Below are 22931 nucleotides of genomic sequence, written 5' to 3'. Positions count from 1 at the left end.
AGAGATCCTGGTTATGTTAATATAAAACTCAGAGATTTGTTGTGGAATTTTGAAAAGTCACGTGACTTTTGATGATTTGCTTGAGACTTGGGAGATTTAGTGTCTATGTTGATGTTAGTTTTGGAGTGATGGGGGTGTAGTTCAGTTGTGGAGTTTCTCTTCTAGGTTGTCAAAAATCAGAAAGGATGGTCACGATTCCTGGAAAATGATGATGTTGAGTGTGGGCGTCCGAATGAGCATGATATATCTATCATCAGTCGCAATGAATCACCACAAAAATCTAATTACCAGGAAGTTTCCCAGCTGTATATATTCCTGTAGTAATACTTCGGGAAATATGTAGTATTATAAAATGTCAAGCTAGGAATAACCTAATACACATCTTCCTTCATTACCCCCTAAACATAAAGAGTAGACCTCTCCGCCAGCTAATCATAAGAGAAATGTATGATCATGAGCTCAGAAGTGTGGACATGCAAGCACTTCATAAGTATAGGAATAGAATATATGATATTGAGGCAACTTGAAATCAGTATTCTAGATCACGACGAGTCTTTGAATGCACATGGAACATTGAAGGTCTGCGGATGGAGGAAATACCCAAAGCCAATGCCAGTAGATGTGTACTTAATGTCTATTATGCGTAAACCTGCGTCGTACTGCTACGAGCAAGACAGATCGCTATAGTATATAGCCCTTAGCTAAATTTCCAAAGCACATTAGGTACCATTTCCATGTTAATATCAAAAGATATCAGAAAACCGCTGAGTCACTGACAATTTCTCAACTTTTCATTCCTTCACTGTTGGTATAATGAGCATGGAATATCTCTAACTTTAAATGTCCCATATATTAGATAAAGTGAACATTATTCACATCGAGGATGATATCTCATAAAGGATGAAGGATTAACAAATGATCCCGCAGCAGGTGTCCAGACAAAAATGCGCCAAAATGAAGCTGACGCGAAAAAGCTGGGCTGCACCAATAATAGTCCCCAAAATTGTGATAGATTTAGTGTGCTTACATAGCATCAAACTGGGGGTAATTGAAACGAAGAATTGCGAAAGATTCCGAATTCGTTGTATTTTGGACAACCCCATGATGATGCAGAGGTATAATTATAGCTCTAAGGCCTAGGATGAAACTAAAAGTGAGTGAAATTATCTAAAGAAATTTCTTCACTGTTGAGTTATTGATATTCCTGCTCGAACATATCCCACAGATCAACAAATGGATACTCAAGTCCATTTATAAAACTTTCGGTATCTGCGAGAGAAGGTATGCTTGCCGGGTCTCCTAGGTCTTCAACCCCCGTTCCTATACTGTAAGCTTGGGCGCCACCTGTCTGAGCATCTATTGCCACTGATCTCGACGAGGCGTTCAATCTATCAATAGGTTCTGCACATTGAGCTAGGCAAATCTCTGCTAAATCCCAATGATGAGTAACATATGCCCAAGTTAACCATTGCTTTACTTCTGATAAACAAGACATGCAAGAATCGGCGGTTTCCCTATCACTTGCATCAATTGCGCAACGAAGGAGGATTATTGTTGCTGAACAAATATGATATGCGCTGTCTGGTAGGAAACTTAGTTATTAACTGCACAAGTAGGCGGCGATAATGCTAGGTACATACATGGCATCCAGAACTCGTTAAGATTCTGCTCCGTTAGAGAAGTTAGAAATGTGATTATTGCCTTTGCTGACTCGCGTAACATTGCGTGGTGGTAAGCTCTAACTTCCGGCAGGCATTGCTCGGAAGAATGAGTTGCGCTCTGGAAAAACAATCAGTATCCAGATTTCTCTAGGATTATATACGAACTGACATGAAACCCTATTCGGCACACTAGCATTTTAACGGAAAGAAACTCGAGTCTTAGACTGCTTAAGCCTGATACTAGTGCAGAATTGCTTTGATTTGCTGCCCATCGTGGAAGGGATTCCTCCCACTCATCAAGATCGATTTCAAGTCGACGTAACAGCTTGTTGGTCTCTGTAGCTGGTCTACACCTACGGTCATATAACGGTGGAAGTATGTCGCCAAGTACTTCAGTCAACGCACATAGTAGGATAAAGCATTCTGCTGGCTTGTTGCGTGGTGTTGTGTAGTCTCCATCTTCTCCTGTCAGAAGTCCATCGAGTGTAGGGAGTGAGACGTCATATTCATTCTTTCGGATATGTGCCGGAACACCATGCGCAAGGCTCGACCTAACATATTATTTTGGTAAGAGGCTAATCAATTGTACAAAAAGGGTGAGAAATAGGATACCTACCAACGGTCATGGATCAAAACACCCCACCAAAGACGAGTTCGTAAATTTTTTTCATGATTAGATATTCTCCATTTACTAGGATCACGATTTAATCCCAAACTATGAGCCAGAGCAACAGTCCTTCCACTAGTAAGCGTATTGCCTGTAATAGAGACAACAGGTCGCCCAGATAAATCCAGGAGTGCAGTATAAAGTGTCGAGAGGCCTGGTGCAAGAAAGTCTCCTTGAAGTGACTCTACGGCCAGGTTCCAACAATACCGCTGGTCTGGAACAGGAAATTGCTTGAGAATAGGGGATTGCCTCCAGTATACCAAAGATGAAGCTAATATATCACAAATCAGGGCAGGCGATAAGGTTTTATCGCCCTTTGAATACAGTTGATTGAAATTATGCTCGTCAATAATGGGAAAGCTAGGATGGATATGACGAAAATAACTGAGAAGAATTCAGCACATATAACGAGATATTGGCAAAGACCATACAGCTTGACAACTTCGCCGACGTTTGGTCCTAGGATTTGTTCCAATATTTCCTTCTGCTTTTCCCCCGGTCGCTCACTTGAAGAAAGTCCTTCCCTTCGCCGGGAAACACTGAGATAAATCACGGGATCTTTCGGATTGTCTGAAACAGTGTCATATAGACGTCCTCTTTTAGATGTTTTAGGTCCAGATTGAGATTCCATGTATTGCTCCAGTACTTGGACATCCTCTGCAATAGCGGGACCAATAATCATAGAAGATTTTGCATTAACAATGGTTCTTTCCTGTCGACTATACTCGGGATTTTGGAGACCACATTGCTCGGCAACACTTTCTTCAATAAAAAGGTGGGAATTGTCTCTAAGTCTCGGAGAAGCAAGAGGACTTGAGCCAGCTGCAGGCAATCTGGGACGTTTGGACGAACGCACTAATGGTGTTTCTATGTTACCCGTGCTATTTGTGGTTGGAGCGCTGCGTTTGCTGCTTCTGGGAGCTTCTGACCTAATACAATCTACACCTTGGTCCCGGCAAATACGGCATGGCCCCCCCGATAAATCAGCTTCACATCTCAATTTACGCTTTCGGCATCGATCGCACGCTGGGATTTTGTGGGATCGATAAGGTCGGGATCCATTTACTGTAGCGGGAGAATCCATTGGTTGACAAGTATTTCTGTGGGAATCGCTCGCGTACAAAAATAACCATATACACAATGCTGTTAATACTAAACGTTGCACATGTGCAAAGTAAAGATTTTTTGCAAAACTTGATCATGAAAAGGCGAAAGCCAGTGAGTGAAGTTTTCCGAAGTATCATTCGGGATAATTTCGGGTGTGGCTTGGCTTGCACGGTGTACCTCATCTGTGGCATCAAGCAATTCTACATCATTCGAGATCGTTTGTGCATTCACCATATATAAAAACTGTTGGAGCAACCAGTATTGCTTGAAGATAGAATTGATCAATGGGTCTAGTTAAGTTAAGCATTTATGTTTAGCTAATCTGCATTGTACCCGGAGTGGTTCTCAAAGCCTCCTCAAAGATTCGAATTCCAGCCATCAACTCTTCGTCCGTAATAGTGATAGGAGGAGCCATACGAAATACACCTCCAAACGACTTCATGGTCGATAGATTCGCAGATAAACCGAGTTCACTCATTCTTCCCGTTAATGCTTCTCCTAATTCGGGCGCTGGCTCCTTGGTGATTCGATCCTTCACAATTTCTACTCCTGCCATTAAGCCCCTACCGCGAACATCTCCAATACAACCATACTTGTCCTGCAAACTTTTCAACTCAGCTTGTAGTTTCAGGCCCGCGACGTGAGAGCGTTCGACAAGATTATCTCTAACTACAATATCTAGAACTTTAGCACCCACAGCAGCAGGTAACGGGTCATTTACGTGGGTAGTGTAGAAAAGGTATCCGCGGGCGAAGCAAGTTTCTTCGATCTCTGCCGAGGTAACAACAGCTGCAAGTGGAAGTCCATTGCCCAATGTCTTGCTGAGGGTTAGGATATCGGGTGTGCACTCATCGTGCTCGATTCCAAACATCGAACCACATCTCCCAATCCCTGTTTGTGCTTCATCAACGATGAGAAGCATGCCGCGTTTCTCGCAATGTTTCTTCATGGCTCTCATATAACCTTCTGGTAAAACATGCATACCGCCAGAACTGAGGATAGGCTCGAGAATAACTGCAGCCAATGATCCTGTCGATTGTTGGTCAATCAAATTCCACCCATAATTCAATTCCGTTTCCCAATCGTATGAGCCATCTGTATGGCGAAATATGGAACGGTATGCGTTTGGAGATGGTAGAATAAGATTTCCTGGCATCTTTTTGCAGTTAGTACTGATATTCTATGCAACTTTGAATATGAAGGCTTTAATCTTCCGAGATAACAAACGAATGGATTCGTCAACGGCTCTGATTATAGGAACACGGAAAACATACACAAGGACCATAACCCGTTCTCCCAGAGTGGTAGGTTGAACCACTCGCGCTTCCAGTCATTCCATGCCAACTCGCCCCCAATCCAACTATTTCATACTTCCCAGTATATAGTTTAGCCATTTTAATCGCCGCTTCGTTTGATTCCGCTCCAGTATTGAGGAACATAGCACGATCAAGTCCAGGTGGTGTCAAAGACGTCAGTTTCTGTGCGAGTTCTACCACAGGCGGACTTAACATGCCACTGAACAAATGATCCAATTTGGCAGCATGAGCAGTGATTGTCTCGACGATTTCGGGATTTCCATGACCAACAAGACAGCTCATTTGCCCAGAAGTGAAGTCGAGGATCTTCCTGCCATTGGCGGTGTAGATGTAGATGCCTTCTGCTCTTGTAATTATATCGGATGAGAAATTTCCTCCATATCGTATGAGAGACGAATTTGCAGCTTTTCTCATGGCTTTTCCGTCAATATTGTAGTAAAGAGCTCCATGATTCAAATCTGGATCAGGCTGGCATAATTCTTGAAGCGGCATCATTATCGTACGTTTTGGCAAGTGAGAATATGGAAAGTAGAATTTGAGTGTTGGATCTGAGCTGATATCTGGAACTATCGCAGTTGTATAATTGTCATTTGGGGCAGACAAGGTGTGTCTTATATAGTAAAATTATCATCACATATCCCCCTCCAATTCACTACCAATCTCCTCAATTTTTGTTTCATATTTCCTGATATCATGATATCTCGGAAAACATGGCTCCATATTCGATAACGTTTCCCGTGTGGGGTGTTCGGGAAACTTTGTAGTTTCCCGTCGGCCATACAGTTAGTCTATGCAGACGTTACACAACATACAGCAGAAAGCTGTGATCTTATTATTCTGACGATTCGTCCTATCTTGATTTAGTCATTTCCTTATAGAGTGACGGATAATAACTAATTTAACCAGTTCGCCGAAATATTGATACTCCAGAGCAACTCTATCAATACCCTCGACCTCAATTTCATACACTGGTAGGGGCTTGGCAACGAGCTCCCTAGCGTTTAACTACAGTGATAACAACATGGTTACGCTCATGTGACCACCCCTTGATATCACATGCTTCTCTTCAGTATCATACAAGTCAGGTATATGAATTGATGTCTTGAGGATACAGAGTGGAAGAGGATACTCTCCATTTACTTCATGTCCACCAGAAAGAGAACTCCATCGTGGCTGCCCTATTAAGATTCATTAAGATATTCGGAATTTTTTATTATTTCATTTCCTCTATGGATCCCAGACATTGGGATTTGAGAGCCGATCGACTGCTTCCTAATCATCATCTTTAATTTTGGCCGAATAACTTAATCCTCACTTTTCCGTTATATCCTCCCACTATACATCTTCCACCTAATGGAAATACTTGTAAACCCCAGAAATATGCTTCCACGCCGCCTCCAATGCCTCCACCACCTCATCCGGCAATTTTCCCTTCTCCAAATCCACCAAATTCTCCTCCAACTGCTCTGGACTACTAGCCCCCACAATTACCGCATCGCCTAACTCATTTTTCATCACCGAATGATGCACCATCCATCTCAATCCACACTCTGCCTCCGTGAGTCCATATTTCTTACACACAGGTCGAAGGATATCTTCTAAAGCGTAGAAATTTCGCTCATTAATGTAACGACCGTGGTGCAATTTTCCTTGAAATTTGGCAGGATCGAAACGTGAGTTGGCTTCATATTCGGTTTGATCGCGGTGGTATTTGGAGGTTAGGAACCCTCCGGCTAGGGGTTGGAATGCGTAAAGGGCAATTCCATAGTAACGGAGACAGGGGATAAGTTCGGCTTCAATGGATCGATTGAATGCGTTGTACAGGCCTTGATAGACGGATGGTTTGATCCAGCCGTTTTTCTCGGCAATATCACACAGTCTGGCTACTTCCCAGGATGCATAATTGGAGATACCGAAACGGTCGAATTTCCCCTCTTGGTGGAGCTTGTTAACTTCGCTGAGGGTTTCTTCGAATGGTGTATTACGGTCTGGGCCGTGGAGGTAGAACATCTCAATTTTATCGGCTTTGAGCGCTTTCATACTGGCTTCGAAACCGCGACGGATATCGGCGGCTGAATGGGAGTATTCCTCTCTGCTGAGTGCTGTCATGCCTTTTCCCTTGGTGGGATAGAGCTTGGTTTGCATGATGAGACCACGATCTTGCCAGCCGATTTCTGCGAGTCTTTCTTCGGTTGAGCCGCCGCCGTAGGCTCGGGCGGAATCGACCTCTGAATGTCCATGTTTTTGGAATACATCGAGGATCTTTTGGGCACCTTCAACGGTTGTGATACGAATGGTTTCGCCTGGAGACTATGAGCTCGAGTTTATAAAGTTAAATAAGGGGGGATGTATACCTGGTCTACCAACGGTCATGGAACCGAAGACAACCTTCATCGCAGTTTTTGGAGTAGCCATATTTATCAGTGTTTAAAGTTAAGTTTTGCTGGGGGTGGAAGAGATAGATATCTGTTTTGTTTAAACTTGTTTGTTAATGAAGACGAATATGTTATAAAGCGTCCGAACGAAGATGATATAGTAAGTTCTCGGCGGAGTTTACGGTCGTAGCAGCCATTAATCCCAAAACAGATGCATTATTTTGGACGAATCATCTGCGTCCTCCTTCCCCCTTGGTTGCAGGTACTTCGCACAAGCGAGAAGGCCGGCAGCCTAGGGGTGCTGTAGGTATCATCATAGAGTAAACGCAAAATGAAAATTCTGACTATCCTTTAAACTCCGTCAAAACGCCGAGTGTTAAAACCGGAATTAGCAAGAAGTATCTCTTTTCAAAGTCTTTTGATTCTGGCTGCAAAGAAAAGTGGAAAAGTATGAATCGTGGTTTTGACATTTCGGCCGAAATTTGCTGGAAGTGGCTGGTGCATGTGGCTTGTAGCCCGGATTTAACAGCGAAAAGCGAAATGACCTACCTATGCATATTGGATAGATCTACCGGCATTCAATATCAGCTGTTGACGCATGATAGTTGGGCTCTACGTCATATTTAAACGTTCTGGAGACAGAGGCGGCACTTTTTTCTATTCTAGCACTCGATATGAAATTCTCTGGAATCCAGCAGGTGTGCAACAACACCAGAATTAGTCGAGTTGGAGCTCTTACTAAAGGAGAGGTGTATAAAATATGGTATGCTATTTGGCCCATTCGCTTGCTTGTGGTCAAACCGTGGTGAATCTATACGAAATGCTTTTACCCTGGGTTTATTAACTCAGAGGTCTTTTATCTAAGCCTTTCAGTTTCGAAGAAACACATTGTGGATTTTGAAGCCCTATCGAAATCGTTACGGCAGAGGCTATTACGCACAGAGGATGATGGGAAAGTCCACATATGCATCTCCTCATATCATCGAAATATCATATCCCCAAGTTTCAATGGGATTACAGCACTGATCGTATACCGATAGCAAATATAACTAGATACCAAGTAAATTCCTTTTTGTTTTGCTTCCACAAAAAAAAGGTCGGTTTTTGTCGAGAATTTCACAGAAACCGATGACAACTTGGGTGAAATGATCGATGGTGGAATAGATTTGGCAGATAGATTTAGAGGAGATTCAGAGTCAGTGGTTTGATGACATCGAGAGTACTATCAAAAGACGACCTGTAGTAGATCTTTCATAAGCACTTCCGGTAAAATCGACAACACCTAACTTTGGAGAACAGCATCTATTTACTCTGTTTGAATTTTGACATCGGAGAATAGCCATTGAGTTTTTTTTTCGGTATTCTTGAGGGCATTCGGATGATGGTCCTAAGCTGTCCGTCTTAGGAGGAAAAGATATACCTCAAGACCATATTATTGATTGTTTGTCGGAGACCTTTAACAACGACATAGTACCAAAGTCTCTTTACACTTTCTTGTACAACTATTGTTCCATCCCAACTTAGTACCTTAGATCACCAGTTACAAGTATTTTATACTGGACCAAAAGATTCAGCCAATCAATTCTGGTATAATTTTAATAGAGACTCCGGCATATCGAAATTAGATAATTACATAACCATTCTCAATTTCCTTTTAAAATAGGCCTTCTTTTCTTATAATTTTATTATTATGATCCTAAGGATTTGTTCAAATTACCTAAATATTGAAAATGATAAAACCTTAAAGGAATCGGGAAATATCCAGTCTAGTAAAAACCTATCGGCTCTAGGGATTGTAGCTCTCGCTTAAAACTCTGTCAGCAAATTTTCCCCCTTGACCACACACAGCATACCCACATTTAACACCATCATTTCCAATGCAACAGCGAAACATCCACCATAATAAAGCGTCTAACTTGACTCCACAGATATCGCTTAAATCTCTGTATCAATTTTGTCCCGCACATATGAATACAATATACTATCATACAACCGTCACCACCCATCGAATATAAAAGATTATCCGGCATGGTGTAGTGGCTAGCATTTCCGCCTCTCATTCGAAGCTTCTTAAGCTTGAATCAAGTCGCGGGAGACCGGGGTTCAATTCCCCGTACCGGAAAATATATTTTTTTTTCCTTTTGCAGTTTCGGCGTCGTCTCGGCTCCACATAGGCAGAACTTTTACTACCCGTGGAGTGAGTATAAGATATAGGATTCCTTTTTATACCTGGATTTGAAACCAGAGAATGGTGTCGGAATATCCGTGTGAAGTTTGGCCGCTGGATCTTGCACTACATTTTTGACCGGAAAATAGTCCGAAAGATATCCATCTTTCCCTTATAGAAGCCTGGGATACGCTCAACCGTTGACATAAGTGAAGTTAATGTCACTCATCTCATTCGAAAAATACAACCGAAGCGGTAATTTCTGAAAGTCGGGAAACCCAACGATCATCGTAAACAACAACGACGACACATACCAGGACCTTGCAAGAAGGAACTTTCTCGCTGGATATCACATGAAATTCCAGTGTTTCTTAAACTTCACGTCTTCTTTTCATCGACAGGAGCTCTAAGACAAATATTTGGTTGTAATAGAGCGAAACAACTGCAGTAGAATAATTTCGACTTTGAAAATCAGAACTTTATATATCTCCACATTCAATACAAGTTCTACCTAGGAAATATGGCAAATCCTAGTAGGATATAGCGATGACGTATATATCTATCTAACATGCACGGTAAGCATCGATCATCAATGTCCATCCAGCTCAAGATTCAAACACCCTCCTAACCTCTGCTACGGAAGATAGAAACTGATTCGAGTCTATAAACCTCGCCTCAAACCATGGAGTAGAAGATAAAAAAAACAATACGAAGCCCAAGCGAGTATAACTAAGCATAGCGGTAATCTGCGACTTTAAGAGCTGAAATTGGGTTCTAATATCACGATTCAAAGAGGAACTATTAGGATCTCTAGCAAGTATATAAATAGCACTCTACTCTACTCTCCTCTCCTCTATATTTCACAGTAAATCTCCCCCTTGTCCAAACACACACACGAAAAATGAGATCATTCTCAGCACCTCCCTTCACCTTCTCACCACACAACTGAGGACATTCTTATTCAAAGAATGTCAGTATATATCAATCAACCAACTACCTAGTATACTTGAGGTCAACATCGTTTATCCTACCCACTATGTACCCAAACTACCCACAAACCTTTAAACCTCAAAATCTACAGACTACAGCTAAGTATACGACCAAACCAGACTAAGAAACTCATCATAAGATTACGTTCCTATCACATCACATTCACCATTTCGCATCACCAAAATCCATAATCCATAATCCATAATCCATAATCCATAATCCATAATCCATAATCCATAATTCACATCTTCCTCTTTCCTCCCCCCTCCTTCGTACATCCTCAACAACCACCTCACAAACTGCGATCTCTAACTCCCATCACCCATCTATACCTACCTATCTATTTATAGATATCAATCTACTCACAAATCTACACATACAAATCCACTTCCCGATATTTCACCCACACTTTTCTCTCCCAAAAGCAAAAGTTATCAACTTACTAATTATCAAAAGTAACAATATAATAATTTCACATTCTGAAACCCTTTACCCTACCATAGCTACTACCATCATCATCATCATTATCACCATCGTTAGTCATCCCAAGAAAAATCCACACACAGCCAGATTTATATACCTGATACTTGCTTTGTGAGCACAAATAGTATTCATCACAATCATTTACCTTACCACGTAATCTGCACAACCGATCTACATGTATCAAAGAGAGATGAATTGAAGAAAGAGCCTTCCACGTTTTGAACTACTATCAGCTATACTCATTCAACAAACATCTAATCCATTTTCCCTAAACCAAAAGGTTAAAGCACATCCCTTCGATATCACCCTATCAACTCATCACACTATCACCCCATCCGAACCCATTCACTGTCCCAGCCCAAAGGAAAACCCCCACACCGAATAATACTCATAAGAAAAGTCCACGAGGATGATCAAACAAGGCTCCACCATTAATACAAATGCCCTATTCCTTTCCTACACCCTCAACTTCTATTGCCATCCTATTCCTCCAAGCGTTAAGGTAAATGCAAAAGTAAATTTTTTGATTTTAATCAGGATATCATATATTCGCCAACCATCCACCGCCGACCAAGTCTTCTAAATGTGTGTCATGATGTCTTTATCCAAATTCAACGGTGGTTCCAAGTCCTCCCAATCTCCTCCACGGAGAGTCCTACATTTCATATATGTAAAGGAGTTTTTCCATCTCCACCTAACCAGAAAAAGGAAAATGAGTAAATTTGAACAAAGGTTTGTGTTATGGCTTGAAGGGAAGAACAAAATAACCAAACTTTGTACTTGCAAATACAAGCTTTTGCTCGCGATGGAAGGTGGTTTCGCTTCCTGCAAACGCTAACATATGATGCGATAAAAAAACGCTCATGATCCAAAAACTCTTGCTTCCCTTAGCTTCGCACACCATATATGCAGCTATGTGCATCAATCTATGACGAGCCCCGAAACCAAAGAACCAAAAAAATACTACAAAGTAGAGGTAATGTAATGGCTTCATGTGCTCTATCGAAAGGTAAGAAATATATGCGACCAGCAATTGAGGCCATTCCTTGCCACATTTCGCCATAGAACGCCAGGGTGAGTCAAATCATTGCTCCAATGCAACATTGCAGCGCCAACATCATGTTTTGGGTTCATCATTCGTTCATGATCTAAATTTGTGAAGATCATGATAGTGCCTTCTGGGCCTTTTCCTGCGCTCGGGCATTGCGTGCAGATCGTACCAAGGGTGCTAATTGTACGAGTTCTGTGCATTGTTTCATGAAATCATGCTAGAAAAATATTTGTTAACCTCGGTTGATCTTGGATGGGCTGAAGGAATGAACTTACTCTTAATAAATCATGAGCACTAGCTCGCTTTTCTGGGTCGACCTTGAGCGCAAAGTAGAGGAAATCTCGGAAGACAGGACTCAAATCCTGTTCATTCTTGATAGCAGGAGTGCCATTTGTTGCGATCAGGTATAGAGCTCTCAAGGGCGATTCCGTGAGGTAGGGCGGCTCTCCTTCAATCATTTCAATGGCCATGATACCAAGAGACCAAATATCAACCTTGCGTCCATATTCTTTGCGTGTGACAACCTCAGGTGCCATCCAGTAAGGTGTACCAACCATGGTAGTACGTTTGTTATGAGCTTCGTTAATTTGGGCGCAGAAGCCGAAATCGGCTGCAAAAGACATTAGGGTTGGGGTTACAGATCTCGGAAGCCAGGAAACTTACTCAATTTGATGTTTCCATCCATTGACAACAGGATATTATCCGACTTGATATCACGATGAATAACTCCCTTGGAGTGTAAATGTTGTAAACCCTTCAGAGTCTCCCGGCAAACAGCTGCAATTTGACCCTCAGACATGATATTGAACGTGACAACATCCGTCAAACTTCCACCCTCCATATATTCCATAATAACCCAAAGTTCCCCAGTAACTAAGAAACTATCAATAAAGTTGACTATATTCGGGTGGGAACTGTCTTTCATGACAAGAATTTCATTAATGATTAAATCTTTCTTTGGCTGTTGTTCGAGATTCATTTGTTTAATGGCAACCAATCGGTTTGTCCCCCTCTCATAACCAGTATAGACACCACCAGATGCACCTTGACCAATCTTAGTGAGCTCTTTGTAAATGTCTCGAGGATCACCCTCTGTGCAAATTTGCTTCAACCTTGCAACTATATCAAAACCAGTGCTTTGTCGCGTTCTTTGTCTAGGACGCGGGCCTGGTACTTGTCTAGGTTGTTGGGCCGGGTGTGGAAGACCATTCGCCGAGAATTGACCTTGAGGTGTTGGTGGAGTAGCTTGTTGAGTGGGCTTCTTAACGCTGATTGACCGACTCATTGCCTGTTGGGCCTGCTGCATTGCTTGCTCCTGGTGATGCAAAATTTGTTGTTGATAGACTTGTGGGGATGCTGGCACTGGTGTTGCATATGGCGATGTGCCATTGACTTTTGAATTCGATCTTGACCTTGACCTGTGTTCCTCCGGGAGCATAGGACCATTGTCCTGCACAGTCGGGGGGACGTATGCCAATGCCGGTAAATCATCACTCTGACGAGTCATTCCAATTCCAGAATCTTTGCCAGCGGCAGATGGTGGAGGTGCAATTCGAGACGGTCCTTGCATCGATACGGGTGGCCTAGGTGCTGGTCTGTTGGGTATGATTCCGTTGAGCTCAGGCTTGGATTGAGAACCCATACTTGGTGTTCCGCGCGGGATAGGCGGCGGTGATCTTGGATTCTCGAAATTCGACTCGTTATTTGCAGGGAATCGAGGACTCGCTGGAGGACTCATCATCGGGGTCATTGAGCCATAATTCGGGGTGCTGAAGCCCGGGGACAATGGCGGCGGCACAGGACGCGCCATCGCAATCTCTGGCACTTTTGCATGATCGAATTTGTCAAATATCTCTTCGCCGCCTTTATCCGTATTCTCCTTGTAGAAACCCACGATGTCGACAATTGTTTGCGGATGTTGCTCTTGTTCCTTTTTCGTGATTCCACTTTCGTTGATCATACGCTGCCATTCCTTCGGCAGCCCCTATGAATCAGTCAGATATGCAATAAATTTGAAGCGGGGCAATTCGTCACTCGAAATACTTACAGTGAACTGTCCCGTTGTATTATCGTACCCAACATGAGTAACGTGTACAGGATTCTCAGGTGCGGAAATTTTGACTCCTCTTGGCGAGCCAACACCAATACTGCTCATAAAACCAGAGAACCCTGACTTCTTTCTTAGCATTCCAGTTTTTGGTTCCTTGGTTTCGTCAGAGTATCTTTTCGGGCTGATGAGCTGGTTGTCGCCCACGCGTGGAGAGGCTTTTTCGTTCATCTTATCGCCTGCGGTAAAACTTGCGGATTGCCGTAACTGTGGGCTCACAGTATACGCTGGACTCGTATGCGATGACGGCGGCGGTGGTGGTCTTCGTAAAGTATTTTGAGTACTAGAAGGCTTTGCTGAATCGATATGACTAAATATACCAGAACTATCAAAGGGAGCACCGACAAACTCTTCAGAACTCTTCTCACTTATTGGTCGCGATGGAATGGAACGTCGATTATCATTCGCTTCTCCCATGCCCATGGGCTGAAGCACGAATTCTGAAGCGGCCAATACTGGAGAGGGGTTCGAATACTGATGCTCGAGAGACGAATTACTGGAAGCGGGATTTGGTGAGGTGTGTTTTCGGGTATGACCTTGCGGGTTGTAGTAAGATCTGGGGTAAGAAGGTGCCGACGGGGCTCGCTGTAAGCTTCCAGAGCTTCGCTGACTTCGTAAAGATGTATGAAAGGGGAAAGATGGATTATCTTTTTGTCTGGCCTCGAATGAAGCTATAGCTTTGGATGGTGGTGGCCTTTTAGTTAACTTAGTTAACCTACGGCTGGGTGTTTTGATTTCTTGATCCATATCTTCGGTCACTGCTCAGACCTTCGTTTGAACTTTGGAGGGTCCGCCGCTTTGAGTGGAGGATGTGTTTCGTAAATTGCCGTGGCCTTTAAACCAATCAAAAATGAAATCTGCATGCAATATCAAATTGGTACAGGGTAACGAGTGATGGGGGTTCACAAGTCTCTGTCTTGGTGTGAATAAATCGGTACAGTGGTACTGAGCCAGTGAGTAGCCAGTAAGCAGCCAATCTTCAATGAAGAGGAAGAGGGCTTGTTATTTGGTAGCGGGCGGAAATTCCGAGAGAATGTGTATGGGATTGAGTACCTAATTGAACAGTGCAGTAACACTATGTGTTTGTCGATGAAATTGGCGGCCAAGAGAGCTTGTAAATGAATGGTGGTGAATTAATTTAGAAACGGTTTTGTCTTTTGTGTTTTTTTTTGTTTGTTTTCTTTTTTTTTTGCTTAGCTGTTTAGTTGCTTGGTTGATCGGGAAGCAATAATGAAAGGAGATTTGCTGGGGAAGAGGGGATGAGAGGGGTTTGGGATGAGTATAGATAGATTGGATATGACAAGTAATGAATGTTACTGTATGTATGTATAGAAGATGTATGGATGTACGGAGTATGGATGTACTCGTATGTTGTATAGATATGAAATGATGGTAATTCCTCGAATCAATGAATTACTTTTATTCTCTCCAAAAGGGTAACTGTCGATGCACATCTCTTCTCCAATTCTTAAGATTTTTATTTTCCGTTATTGCACCCCAGGGCCAGTAAATGTAAATGATAAGGTAGGTGGCTCGATGGTGAGCTGCCAGTGGTTTGCCAATGTATGGCAGGGCTTTCTTTCAACAATTCCAAAGTAAACAGATTGATTCCCTGATTATATTCCCTGCCCGATTATGAAGACTTTGGATTTTGGCTTCGGAAAGACTTTCGATATTCTCCACTGCCCGACCCTTTCGCTGTCAGTTTAACCGATTTGACTAGGAAGAGAGATAATGACTGGGCCATTAATTGAGGTGCAATCGTGATGAATCTTGGAAAGGAATGATCAAGGAATTCTAGAAGATAAAATTACCAGGTATGGGGAAGAAGTAATATAAAATGTTGGGTAATTTGAGTCAAACTTTTAATGAAGGAAGGGAAGGGGAGGGAGGGAAAGGAAAGCAAAGATTGATGGGTTAAAATATAGGGACGTCCTTTTGGGCCAAAAACAGACAGGAAGGAGTGGTGGAGGATATCAATCAATGATATCTATCATCCAACACGAGAGTGCGAATCAAATCCTAGAGATGATAACAAGAGGGGGAGGATGAAAAGACGCTGGTAAAGACTTTTATATTGCAATTCTGCTAACTTACTAGGTAGCTTTCACCATATTTGATGATTATGATTACCTACCTACCTCCCTACCTACCTATTTGCACATGCTCGCCGGGATTCGTCTCTCCTCATGCCACAGTACTCCACAAAATGCTTGCTGCCGCTGAACTGCTCCATTTTCTTACAGTATTTCAAACAAGCCTCATTACCACAACATGTACATTACATGACACTAATGTACATCGGCAGCATGTATTTAGTAGGGAAGCATCACACCTAGTAAGGTCTTTCAATTTGTATTCTAAAGTATTCGTGAGTCCATTCACACTATACTACCTGGTCAAATTGCGATACAAACTCTGCAGCCCATTTTCTTACTGGCATATACATATTGGTGTTGCATGTATATGCCTACTAGGTGCCTAGGATCCAATTATCGCTCAACGAAACATGTTCGTACCATTTCCTAGGCCATTCTAAATTTCCTTCGAAGACCCCGAATGGCTTCGTACAGTAGGTCTTCCTTTATCTGCTTACCTGGTTGCCTGCTATTCATTGAGCACTTCTCTCGTTTGTTGAATTAGAATGCATTCGTTCGTCAGAACTTTTAATGCGGTATATGTGTACGGAGCATAGTATGTACATTACAGTATTTCCCTTTCGTCGCTTGTACCTAACAAAAAAGAAATAACCCACCACCACCACCCGTTTGTTCGGATAAAAAAATCTATCATCAACCCCATACACCTCCATGGTTAGTACGTAACTGATAATACTTTATAAACTTCCTAGGATTGAATGGTCGAAAACGTTGGTGCATTTGAAATAACATCCCATGGCTTCCATGCTTCCGGCTTCTAGATTTCTCGTTTCCTTGCAGATCATCATATTCTTTCCCCCCACCCTTAGCGATAGTAGGTTATTGATATTATTATATAGGACCACGGAGGAGTAAGGTTAATGAAGTACCTAGTAACCTGAAGGACTTCACAAATACCACCGGGAAAAGTATGAAGCTGTATCCCTGATTCCGGGAGCAAGGATCATTCATCACTGTCAATTCCACCTCCCTATCCTTATAATTATTACTCATACTCGAGCAGATTCAAATTTGCAAAAGTCACCATGTGGTACTGGCAATCTATAGCTGCCAATTTGGTTTATCAATCTTCGGGATCTTTTCGCTTCGATCCAAGGAGATATCCTCAGCCGTTGTATGTGATTGCACTGGTACAGCATACTATCACTTTTTTCACAGCCAGCCCGAGTCATTCTCAACCTCTGATTGCAACCTTTGACTAAGTATCAATACAAACCGTTCTCTTATCCCCGAAATCTCAAACGACAGAGCTTCATCCAAGCCGCTATTAAGATAGTGGGGTCATACCTCTGGTTGCCGAAGAAACCACCGCCTGCTCCGTAACTTCAAAATAGACAAAGGGAGAGCACCGTTACAATATTATACGGTACTTATACTGATGATATACAACAGTGCAGCGGACCTCTTGTACTTTTCTGTATAGAGTGGTGATATGTTACATAGAGCAGGTCGGTGGGCTGACTCCGAAAGACTTTAAGACACTACATATGCTACACAACAGGAGGGGTGGTCCTCAATCGAAATTTGAACTGGACTCGAATTTTATGTCCATTCGACTATGTGACAAGCCATGAAAAGTAATCAAAAGCTCAGGACCCTCTTATTGAGAAAGGAAAGAAGCCCATAGCCACTTGGCACAGGAATTCATCGTGAAGCTCTTGTCTTGGCAGTTATCTTCAAGTCTGAGGTGCCTTACTTCTCCATACAAATGTCATGTAAGTGCATGTATGTATACCCAAGTGTTCTCTCCATGATGAAGCCACTCCAGCTCTACCTTCTCGAAAGCGTCAGGTGCATCATCATTGACTTTTCAAATATTGTCTGATTAAGTCTCACACATTAATCGTGTACGGAGAGACACTTTGAATGTGGATATACCCCTCATTTCAACGAATTTTGGAAACAAATAAGGTCAATTGGATTGAATTGAAGCCAGTAGTAGGTCATGATTATGTACTTGATATGATCAAAAGCAACGGACTGGGAGCAGTACCAGAGTTCTAATATGCAGCCTTTGATAATTTGGTGAGAATTTGAAGGTTCTTTGTGATTACTGTTGCTTTAATTCGCTTGTGATTCAGGGACAAAAGACTATCATCTAATCACTAAGTTTTCTATTCTGACCCCCGACCTTATTCAAGTCGCTACTTCGAACCATTTGAGTCCTACATTCATTTTGACAGCAGCTTCACTAAATGCCTTGATATATTCCCAAGGTTTTTAAACGAATCGAGTCTCGAGGACGATCACGGGACGCCAAGAGGCTTTAGCTATATCGGGGCTTCGCTTACTCAGTTCTTTTTATCGTCCAAGCTTCCGATTAAGTGTTCACACCTGGAAAGCTCAAGAAAGTTCCATAATTACGTCCCACCCACAGTATAACTTTAAGTTCTGGACAGCTTCAACGTCGTTGCACACAACAATTTAGAAGAGAAAAGCAGTTGTACTTACAGAGCCTATTCGATCAAGAAGAGCTCTGCATTGCACCAATTTCTACACCTCCATATACATTGTTTCTGCATCGCCCCTTATGCCAGTCTTCTAGACCCTGGAGCTCATTCTCCCATAATTTTGTCTGCGTGGCCATACTTGTCCTTATCTTCCCGGTTCAATTGATCTGCGTTCACCCTGTCCTCAATCCTTCAGCAATTCTTCAATTCTTCAGGTGTGTTATTCTATTCTCTCTTCATTTATTACTGCAGTGAAAAGCAAGCTGTCCATTACACCATATTCTAATGCGATTGGCGTGCCGTAGAAACCCTAGCCGATTTTAAGCTCAACCTTGTCATTCTACAATCGTTATATTCACCATCCATACTATGTCTGCTGTCGATACTGCTGTGCCGAATGGCCACTCCGAAGCCAACGGCAATGGCCCCGAATTAAGCCAGGCTCAAAAGCTTATGCAAAAGCATGACCAAGAACATCAGCCCACCATTGAGGATATTCCTGATGAAGAAGACTTGAAACATGGTGAACAACCTTCCTCTGCTAGTATCCTCGAGGATGCCAATGGGGATTCCGCTGCTCCGGGATGGGTTCCCCCTGTATCTACAAAAGCTGCAGGAAAACAGAAGGAGGATGTCCGCAAGGAGCCCTCCATCGATACACAATCCCACGAGTTATTCCCAGCTCTCGGAGCCTCTTCCCAGCCTAAGCCTCAAGCTCAAGGGATATGGGGAGGTGGAAAGCCTCAGCCAATGCCAATGGAACTCCAGCAAATGGTGGATCCCCAGCTTCTACTCCCAACTCAGGCGCCGCAACCCCAATGTCTTCTGCCAACCGACCAAAAGTCAATCAGCCAGGCCAACAGCCCCATGAGAGAATCGAATTAGCCCAAGATCAAATTCTCAAGCGGGGAGAGTTGAAGAAGCCTTTGCCCGAAATTTTGAGAGAGATCAACAAAAAGTATAGGTCTAATATCACTCAATCAACTGGTATGGGAGGGAAGATGACTTTCACGGCTTACGGCCCTCCCTCAGCTGCTCGTACTGGTATTAAGGCCTTGATGGAACAAATCGGTGCAAAGGTAAGTTAAATTCCACTTCTTCTTACCAGTTTCTAACAATCATTAGCAAGAAATTCGCGTGTCTATCCCCAGCAAAGCACGAGCCTTCATCATTGGAAAACAAGGTTTAAAGATTAAAGAACTGCAAGAAGCTACCGGTGCTAGAATTCAAATTCCAAAGGATGATAAGACTAGCGCTGCCGATGATGACGAAGATGCTACAGTAGATGTTACAGTCGTGGGCAATGCCGTTGCGGTCGCAGAAGCTAAGAAGGCAATCGAGAAAATTGTGGGAGAAAAAGTAGGCACAACCAAGACGAAATTGCGTGGTATTCCATCTGAATTCTACACCTTCCTTGCTGGTCCTCATAACACTCATGCGGATTCTTTGAGAAACACTCACAACTTGTCCGAGTTGGAAATCCCGTATAACTACACCTTGCCAAGCACTGCTCGCGATCGTGAAGGTCCACTCTTCGTTCCAGCAGCTGCCGATAACTGCATCACTCTCAATGGTGAACGTGCTGCCGTTCTAGCAGCACGCGCTGAAATCGAACGTCGGGCCAAGCAGTTGCACGAGGAGCTAACCCGTCAAGAATTGCAAGGAATAAACAAGGGCCGTCATCAATTTATTCTTGGTGATCAAGGTAACCCAGGACAGGACTTTTTTGCCAAAACTGGATGTGCCATATTTTTGCCAAGCGAAGCTGATGAAGATGATGCTATTACGATTGTTGGCCCTTCAGAGAAGATCAAAGATGCTGTGCGGGAAGCTAGAAAGCAAGCAATGGCTACGCAAACTGTCAACATTGACATCCATAAACAACTCAAGAAGTCATCGGGGAACACCAGTCAGCACGCGCAGAATCTCGCACGATACTTACGCCAGCGAAGCGAGATTGAAAGACTCGAAAAGCTTCATAATGCTCGTATTTTCACTCCAACACAAGCCGATGTTACCTCACCATGGGAGGTCTACTCTCGGGATCAAGATAGTTTGTTTGAAGTGCAGGAACAGCTGATCAGCATGATTGATGCTCACCCTCTCTCTCGCATGGCAAATATTCCTGTGGACTCCTTCTATCATAAACATCTTGGACAAGATATTTCTCCAAGAGTCAAGAGAGATTATGGCGTGCACATGGTATTGCCAGATGGCCCCAACGGTGATGTACTTCTTGTTTTTGAAGGACTTGCTGGTAGGGAACCGGAATACAGCATACCCCGTAGCCAGCCCTCGAGAAATGATATCGCAGAATTCCAACGTGGGTTGGAAGAGGCTCGCAAACACATTCTTGATGTTATCGGTTCTCAGGCAGAGATCATCAGCGAATCCATTGACGTGCCAAGAATGTAAGTTTTTTTGATGAAATTTGTTTATTTCCGATGCTGACCATCATAGCTACCACGACAAGCTCAGGAAATTCATATTCGCGGAGAATAAGGCCTTTCAGATTCCTGCTCGTGTTAGTGCAAATGGAACTGTCGTTACACTCCAAGGACCTAGACCTACCGTGGTAAAGCTGGCTGTCAAGGTTAAAGATTTTGTTGCGCAAGCAATTGAGGAGGAGAAAGAACGTGGTTACACACTTACTTTTGATTTCCCTCAGAAGCATGCAAACCAGCTCATTGGTAAGGGAGGCGCATTTGTAAACGAGTTGCGTGAAAAGTTCGATGTCGACATACAACTCAAGGATGGCCAAGTTGAAGTCAAGGGCCCCAAGGCTAAAGCGGATGCTGCCAAATCGCACATCTCGTCGCTTGGCAGGCAATGGGCTGATGAAACAACTTACACTCTGAAGATTGATCCTAAATATCACCCTGAGCTCATCGGTGCTAAGGGTACTCAGATCAACAGGCTGCAAACTCGTTACAAGGTCCAAATTCACTTCCCACGCACAGGCCGACCTACGGATGATGACCATACAGGAAGTGATGCTGGTCAACAGAGTGCTCGACGCCAACAAGCCCCAGATGAAGTTACCATTAAGGGACCCAGGAAGGGAGCTGATGAAGCCAGAGACGAAATTCTTTCTCTGTTCCAATATCTACAAGATAACTCACACGGTGCTACTGTCAGTGTTCAGCAAAGCCAGATTCCTTCCCTTATCGGTCAACGTGGAGCTGGTATGGAGGAATTGAGACAGTTGACTGGAGCCAAGATTGATGTTCCAAACTCTCGGGACAGTGCCGATGAATCAGGACGAGTTGAGATCCAAATCAAGGGCACAGCATCTCAGGTAGCAAAGGCAAAGAAATTGATCGAGGAAAAGAAGAGTGTTTTCGATTCGACAGTAACCGAGTCTTTGAATGTTGATAAGAAGCACCATAGAGCTTTGATCGGTGCTGGGGGCGCAAACATTCATGCCATCATTGTCAATGCTGGAGGATCTGGTGACCGTCGAGAACTCGCTCGTGTTGTACAATTCCCCAAGGCCGATTCTGACGGTAATGCTATCAAGATTGAAGGTAATCGACAACTTGTTGATAACATTGTCGCTGCCATTCAAAAGATCGTTGAGGAACGAGAGAGCCAAATCACGGAAACTGTGGATGTTCCAACCGATAAGCACCGTCCTTTGATTGGTGCTGGCGGTGAGACTAAGAAGGGTATGGAGAAGAAATTCAAAGTTTCAATTGATATCCCTAGACAGGGTAGTGGTCAAACTGGTATCACTATCACTGGTCTTCCAGCTGATGTTGAGAAGGCAAAGGCTCACATTCTTGAAGTCGTTAAAGGTCAGGAAGGTGAAACTGTCCAGGTTCCCCGTAAGCTTCACAACGATATTTCGAACAATGGTCAATTTTTCAGAAAATTACGAAATGATCTTCAAGTCACAGTCGATCATGCAGGAGCTAAAATGCCAGCAAGAGCGGCACCACCTTCTAGTGCCGGTGCAAAGGATGCTTTGATCACCGATGAAAAGGATACATCCGATGACGTTGAAGAATGGTTTGTCTTCAACAAGTCTGATTCTGGAGAGACTGGTGATATTCCATGGGTTTTACGTGGCCCCACCGAAAACATTGCGCAAGCCAAGTCTCTCTTGGCACAAGCCATTGAACAAGCATCAAAGAACAACTTTGTTGGACACCTTACCCTCGTTGATCCTAGCCTGTATGGATCAATTGTTGGCAAAAATGGTAGCAAGGTCAACAGCATTCGAAAGGCTACGGGCTGTAACATTACTGTTCCTCGCGGGCAGGGAACTGATCCAATTGAGGTTGTGGGTAGTGAGGAGGGTATTGAAAAGGCAAAGGAATTGATACTTCAAGCTGTTGCCGAGGGAAAGAACAAACCTGCTCGTGGAGGTGATAGATATTAATTGCATAGTGAGCG

At 43.2% G+C, this 22931-nt stretch overlaps 8 protein-coding genes and 1 non-coding gene across 9 annotated transcripts; 3 read left to right on the top strand and 6 right to left on the bottom strand.

Moving 5' to 3' along the window:
• Positions 1–1192: 1192 nt before the first annotated feature.
• Positions 1193–3010, bottom strand: SS1G_02456 (hypothetical protein; the record flags this gene model as incomplete). Its single annotated transcript, XM_001596187.1, has 4 exons — positions 1193–1581; positions 1641–1779; positions 2067–2120; positions 2714–3010. 4 exons carry the CDS (start codon positions 3008–3010, stop codon positions 1193–1195), a joined length of 879 nt encoding a protein of 292 aa, XP_001596237.1.
• Positions 3011–3748: 738 nt separating this feature from the next.
• On the bottom strand, positions 3749–5243 carry SS1G_02455 (hypothetical protein; the record flags this gene model as incomplete). Its single annotated transcript, XM_001596186.1, has 2 exons — positions 3749–4591; positions 4710–5243. 2 exons carry the CDS (start codon positions 5241–5243, stop codon positions 3749–3751), a joined length of 1377 nt encoding a protein of 458 aa, XP_001596236.1.
• An 858-nt stretch (positions 5244–6101) lies between these two features.
• On the bottom strand, positions 6102–7166 carry SS1G_02454 (hypothetical protein; the record flags this gene model as incomplete). The annotated part of the gene is made up of 2 exons (XM_001596185.1): positions 6102–7054; positions 7106–7166. 2 exons carry the CDS (start codon positions 7164–7166, stop codon positions 6102–6104), a joined length of 1014 nt encoding a protein of 337 aa, XP_001596235.1.
• Positions 7167–9148: 1982 nt separating this feature from the next.
• Positions 9149–9248, top strand: SS1G_14651. Its single transcript has one exon. It is a non-coding gene; the product is annotated as a tRNA-Glu (tRNA).
• A 604-nt stretch (positions 9249–9852) lies between these two features.
• On the bottom strand, positions 9853–10561 carry SS1G_02452 (predicted protein; the record flags this gene model as incomplete). Its single annotated transcript, XM_001596184.1, has 3 exons — positions 9853–9856; positions 10186–10238; positions 10463–10561. 3 exons carry the CDS (start codon positions 10559–10561, stop codon positions 9853–9855), a joined length of 156 nt encoding a protein of 51 aa, XP_001596234.1.
• Positions 10562–11361: 800 nt separating this feature from the next.
• SS1G_02451 (predicted protein) lies at positions 11362–11604 on the top strand (the record flags this gene model as incomplete). The annotated part of the gene is made up of 1 exon (XM_001596183.1): positions 11362–11604. One exon carries the CDS (start codon positions 11362–11364, stop codon positions 11602–11604), a length of 243 nt encoding a protein of 80 aa, XP_001596233.1.
• Positions 11605–11929: 325 nt separating this feature from the next.
• On the bottom strand, positions 11930–14671 carry SS1G_02450 (conserved hypothetical protein; the record flags this gene model as incomplete). The annotated part of the gene is made up of 6 exons (XM_001596182.1): positions 11930–12034; positions 12093–12427; positions 12481–13801; positions 13865–13986; positions 14245–14595; positions 14644–14671. The coding sequence occupies 6 exons, from the start codon at positions 14669–14671 to the stop codon at positions 11930–11932; spliced, it is 2262 nt and encodes a 753-aa protein (XP_001596232.1).
• An 886-nt stretch (positions 14672–15557) lies between these two features.
• SS1G_02449 (predicted protein) lies at positions 15558–16373 on the bottom strand (the record flags this gene model as incomplete). Its single annotated transcript, XM_001596181.1, has 3 exons — positions 15558–15696; positions 16078–16151; positions 16320–16373. 3 exons carry the CDS (start codon positions 16371–16373, stop codon positions 15558–15560), a joined length of 267 nt encoding a protein of 88 aa, XP_001596231.1.
• Positions 16374–18902: 2529 nt separating this feature from the next.
• On the top strand, positions 18903–22917 carry SS1G_02448 (hypothetical protein; the record flags this gene model as incomplete). Its single annotated transcript, XM_001596180.1, has 4 exons — positions 18903–19204; positions 19255–19612; positions 19659–20944; positions 20994–22917. The coding sequence occupies 4 exons, from the start codon at positions 18903–18905 to the stop codon at positions 22915–22917; spliced, it is 3870 nt and encodes a 1289-aa protein (XP_001596230.1).
• Between the last annotated feature and the right edge of the window lie 14 nt (positions 22918–22931).

This window comes from Sclerotinia sclerotiorum, genomic scaffold, assembly GCF_000146945.2.
Source record: "Sclerotinia sclerotiorum 1980 UF-70 scaffold_3 genomic scaffold, whole genome shotgun sequence".
NCBI classification, from domain to species: domain Eukaryota; kingdom Fungi; phylum Ascomycota; class Leotiomycetes; order Helotiales; family Sclerotiniaceae; genus Sclerotinia; species Sclerotinia sclerotiorum.
Note: the sequence above shows the minus strand (reverse complement) of the source record. Positions and strands in the feature narration are given on the sequence as shown.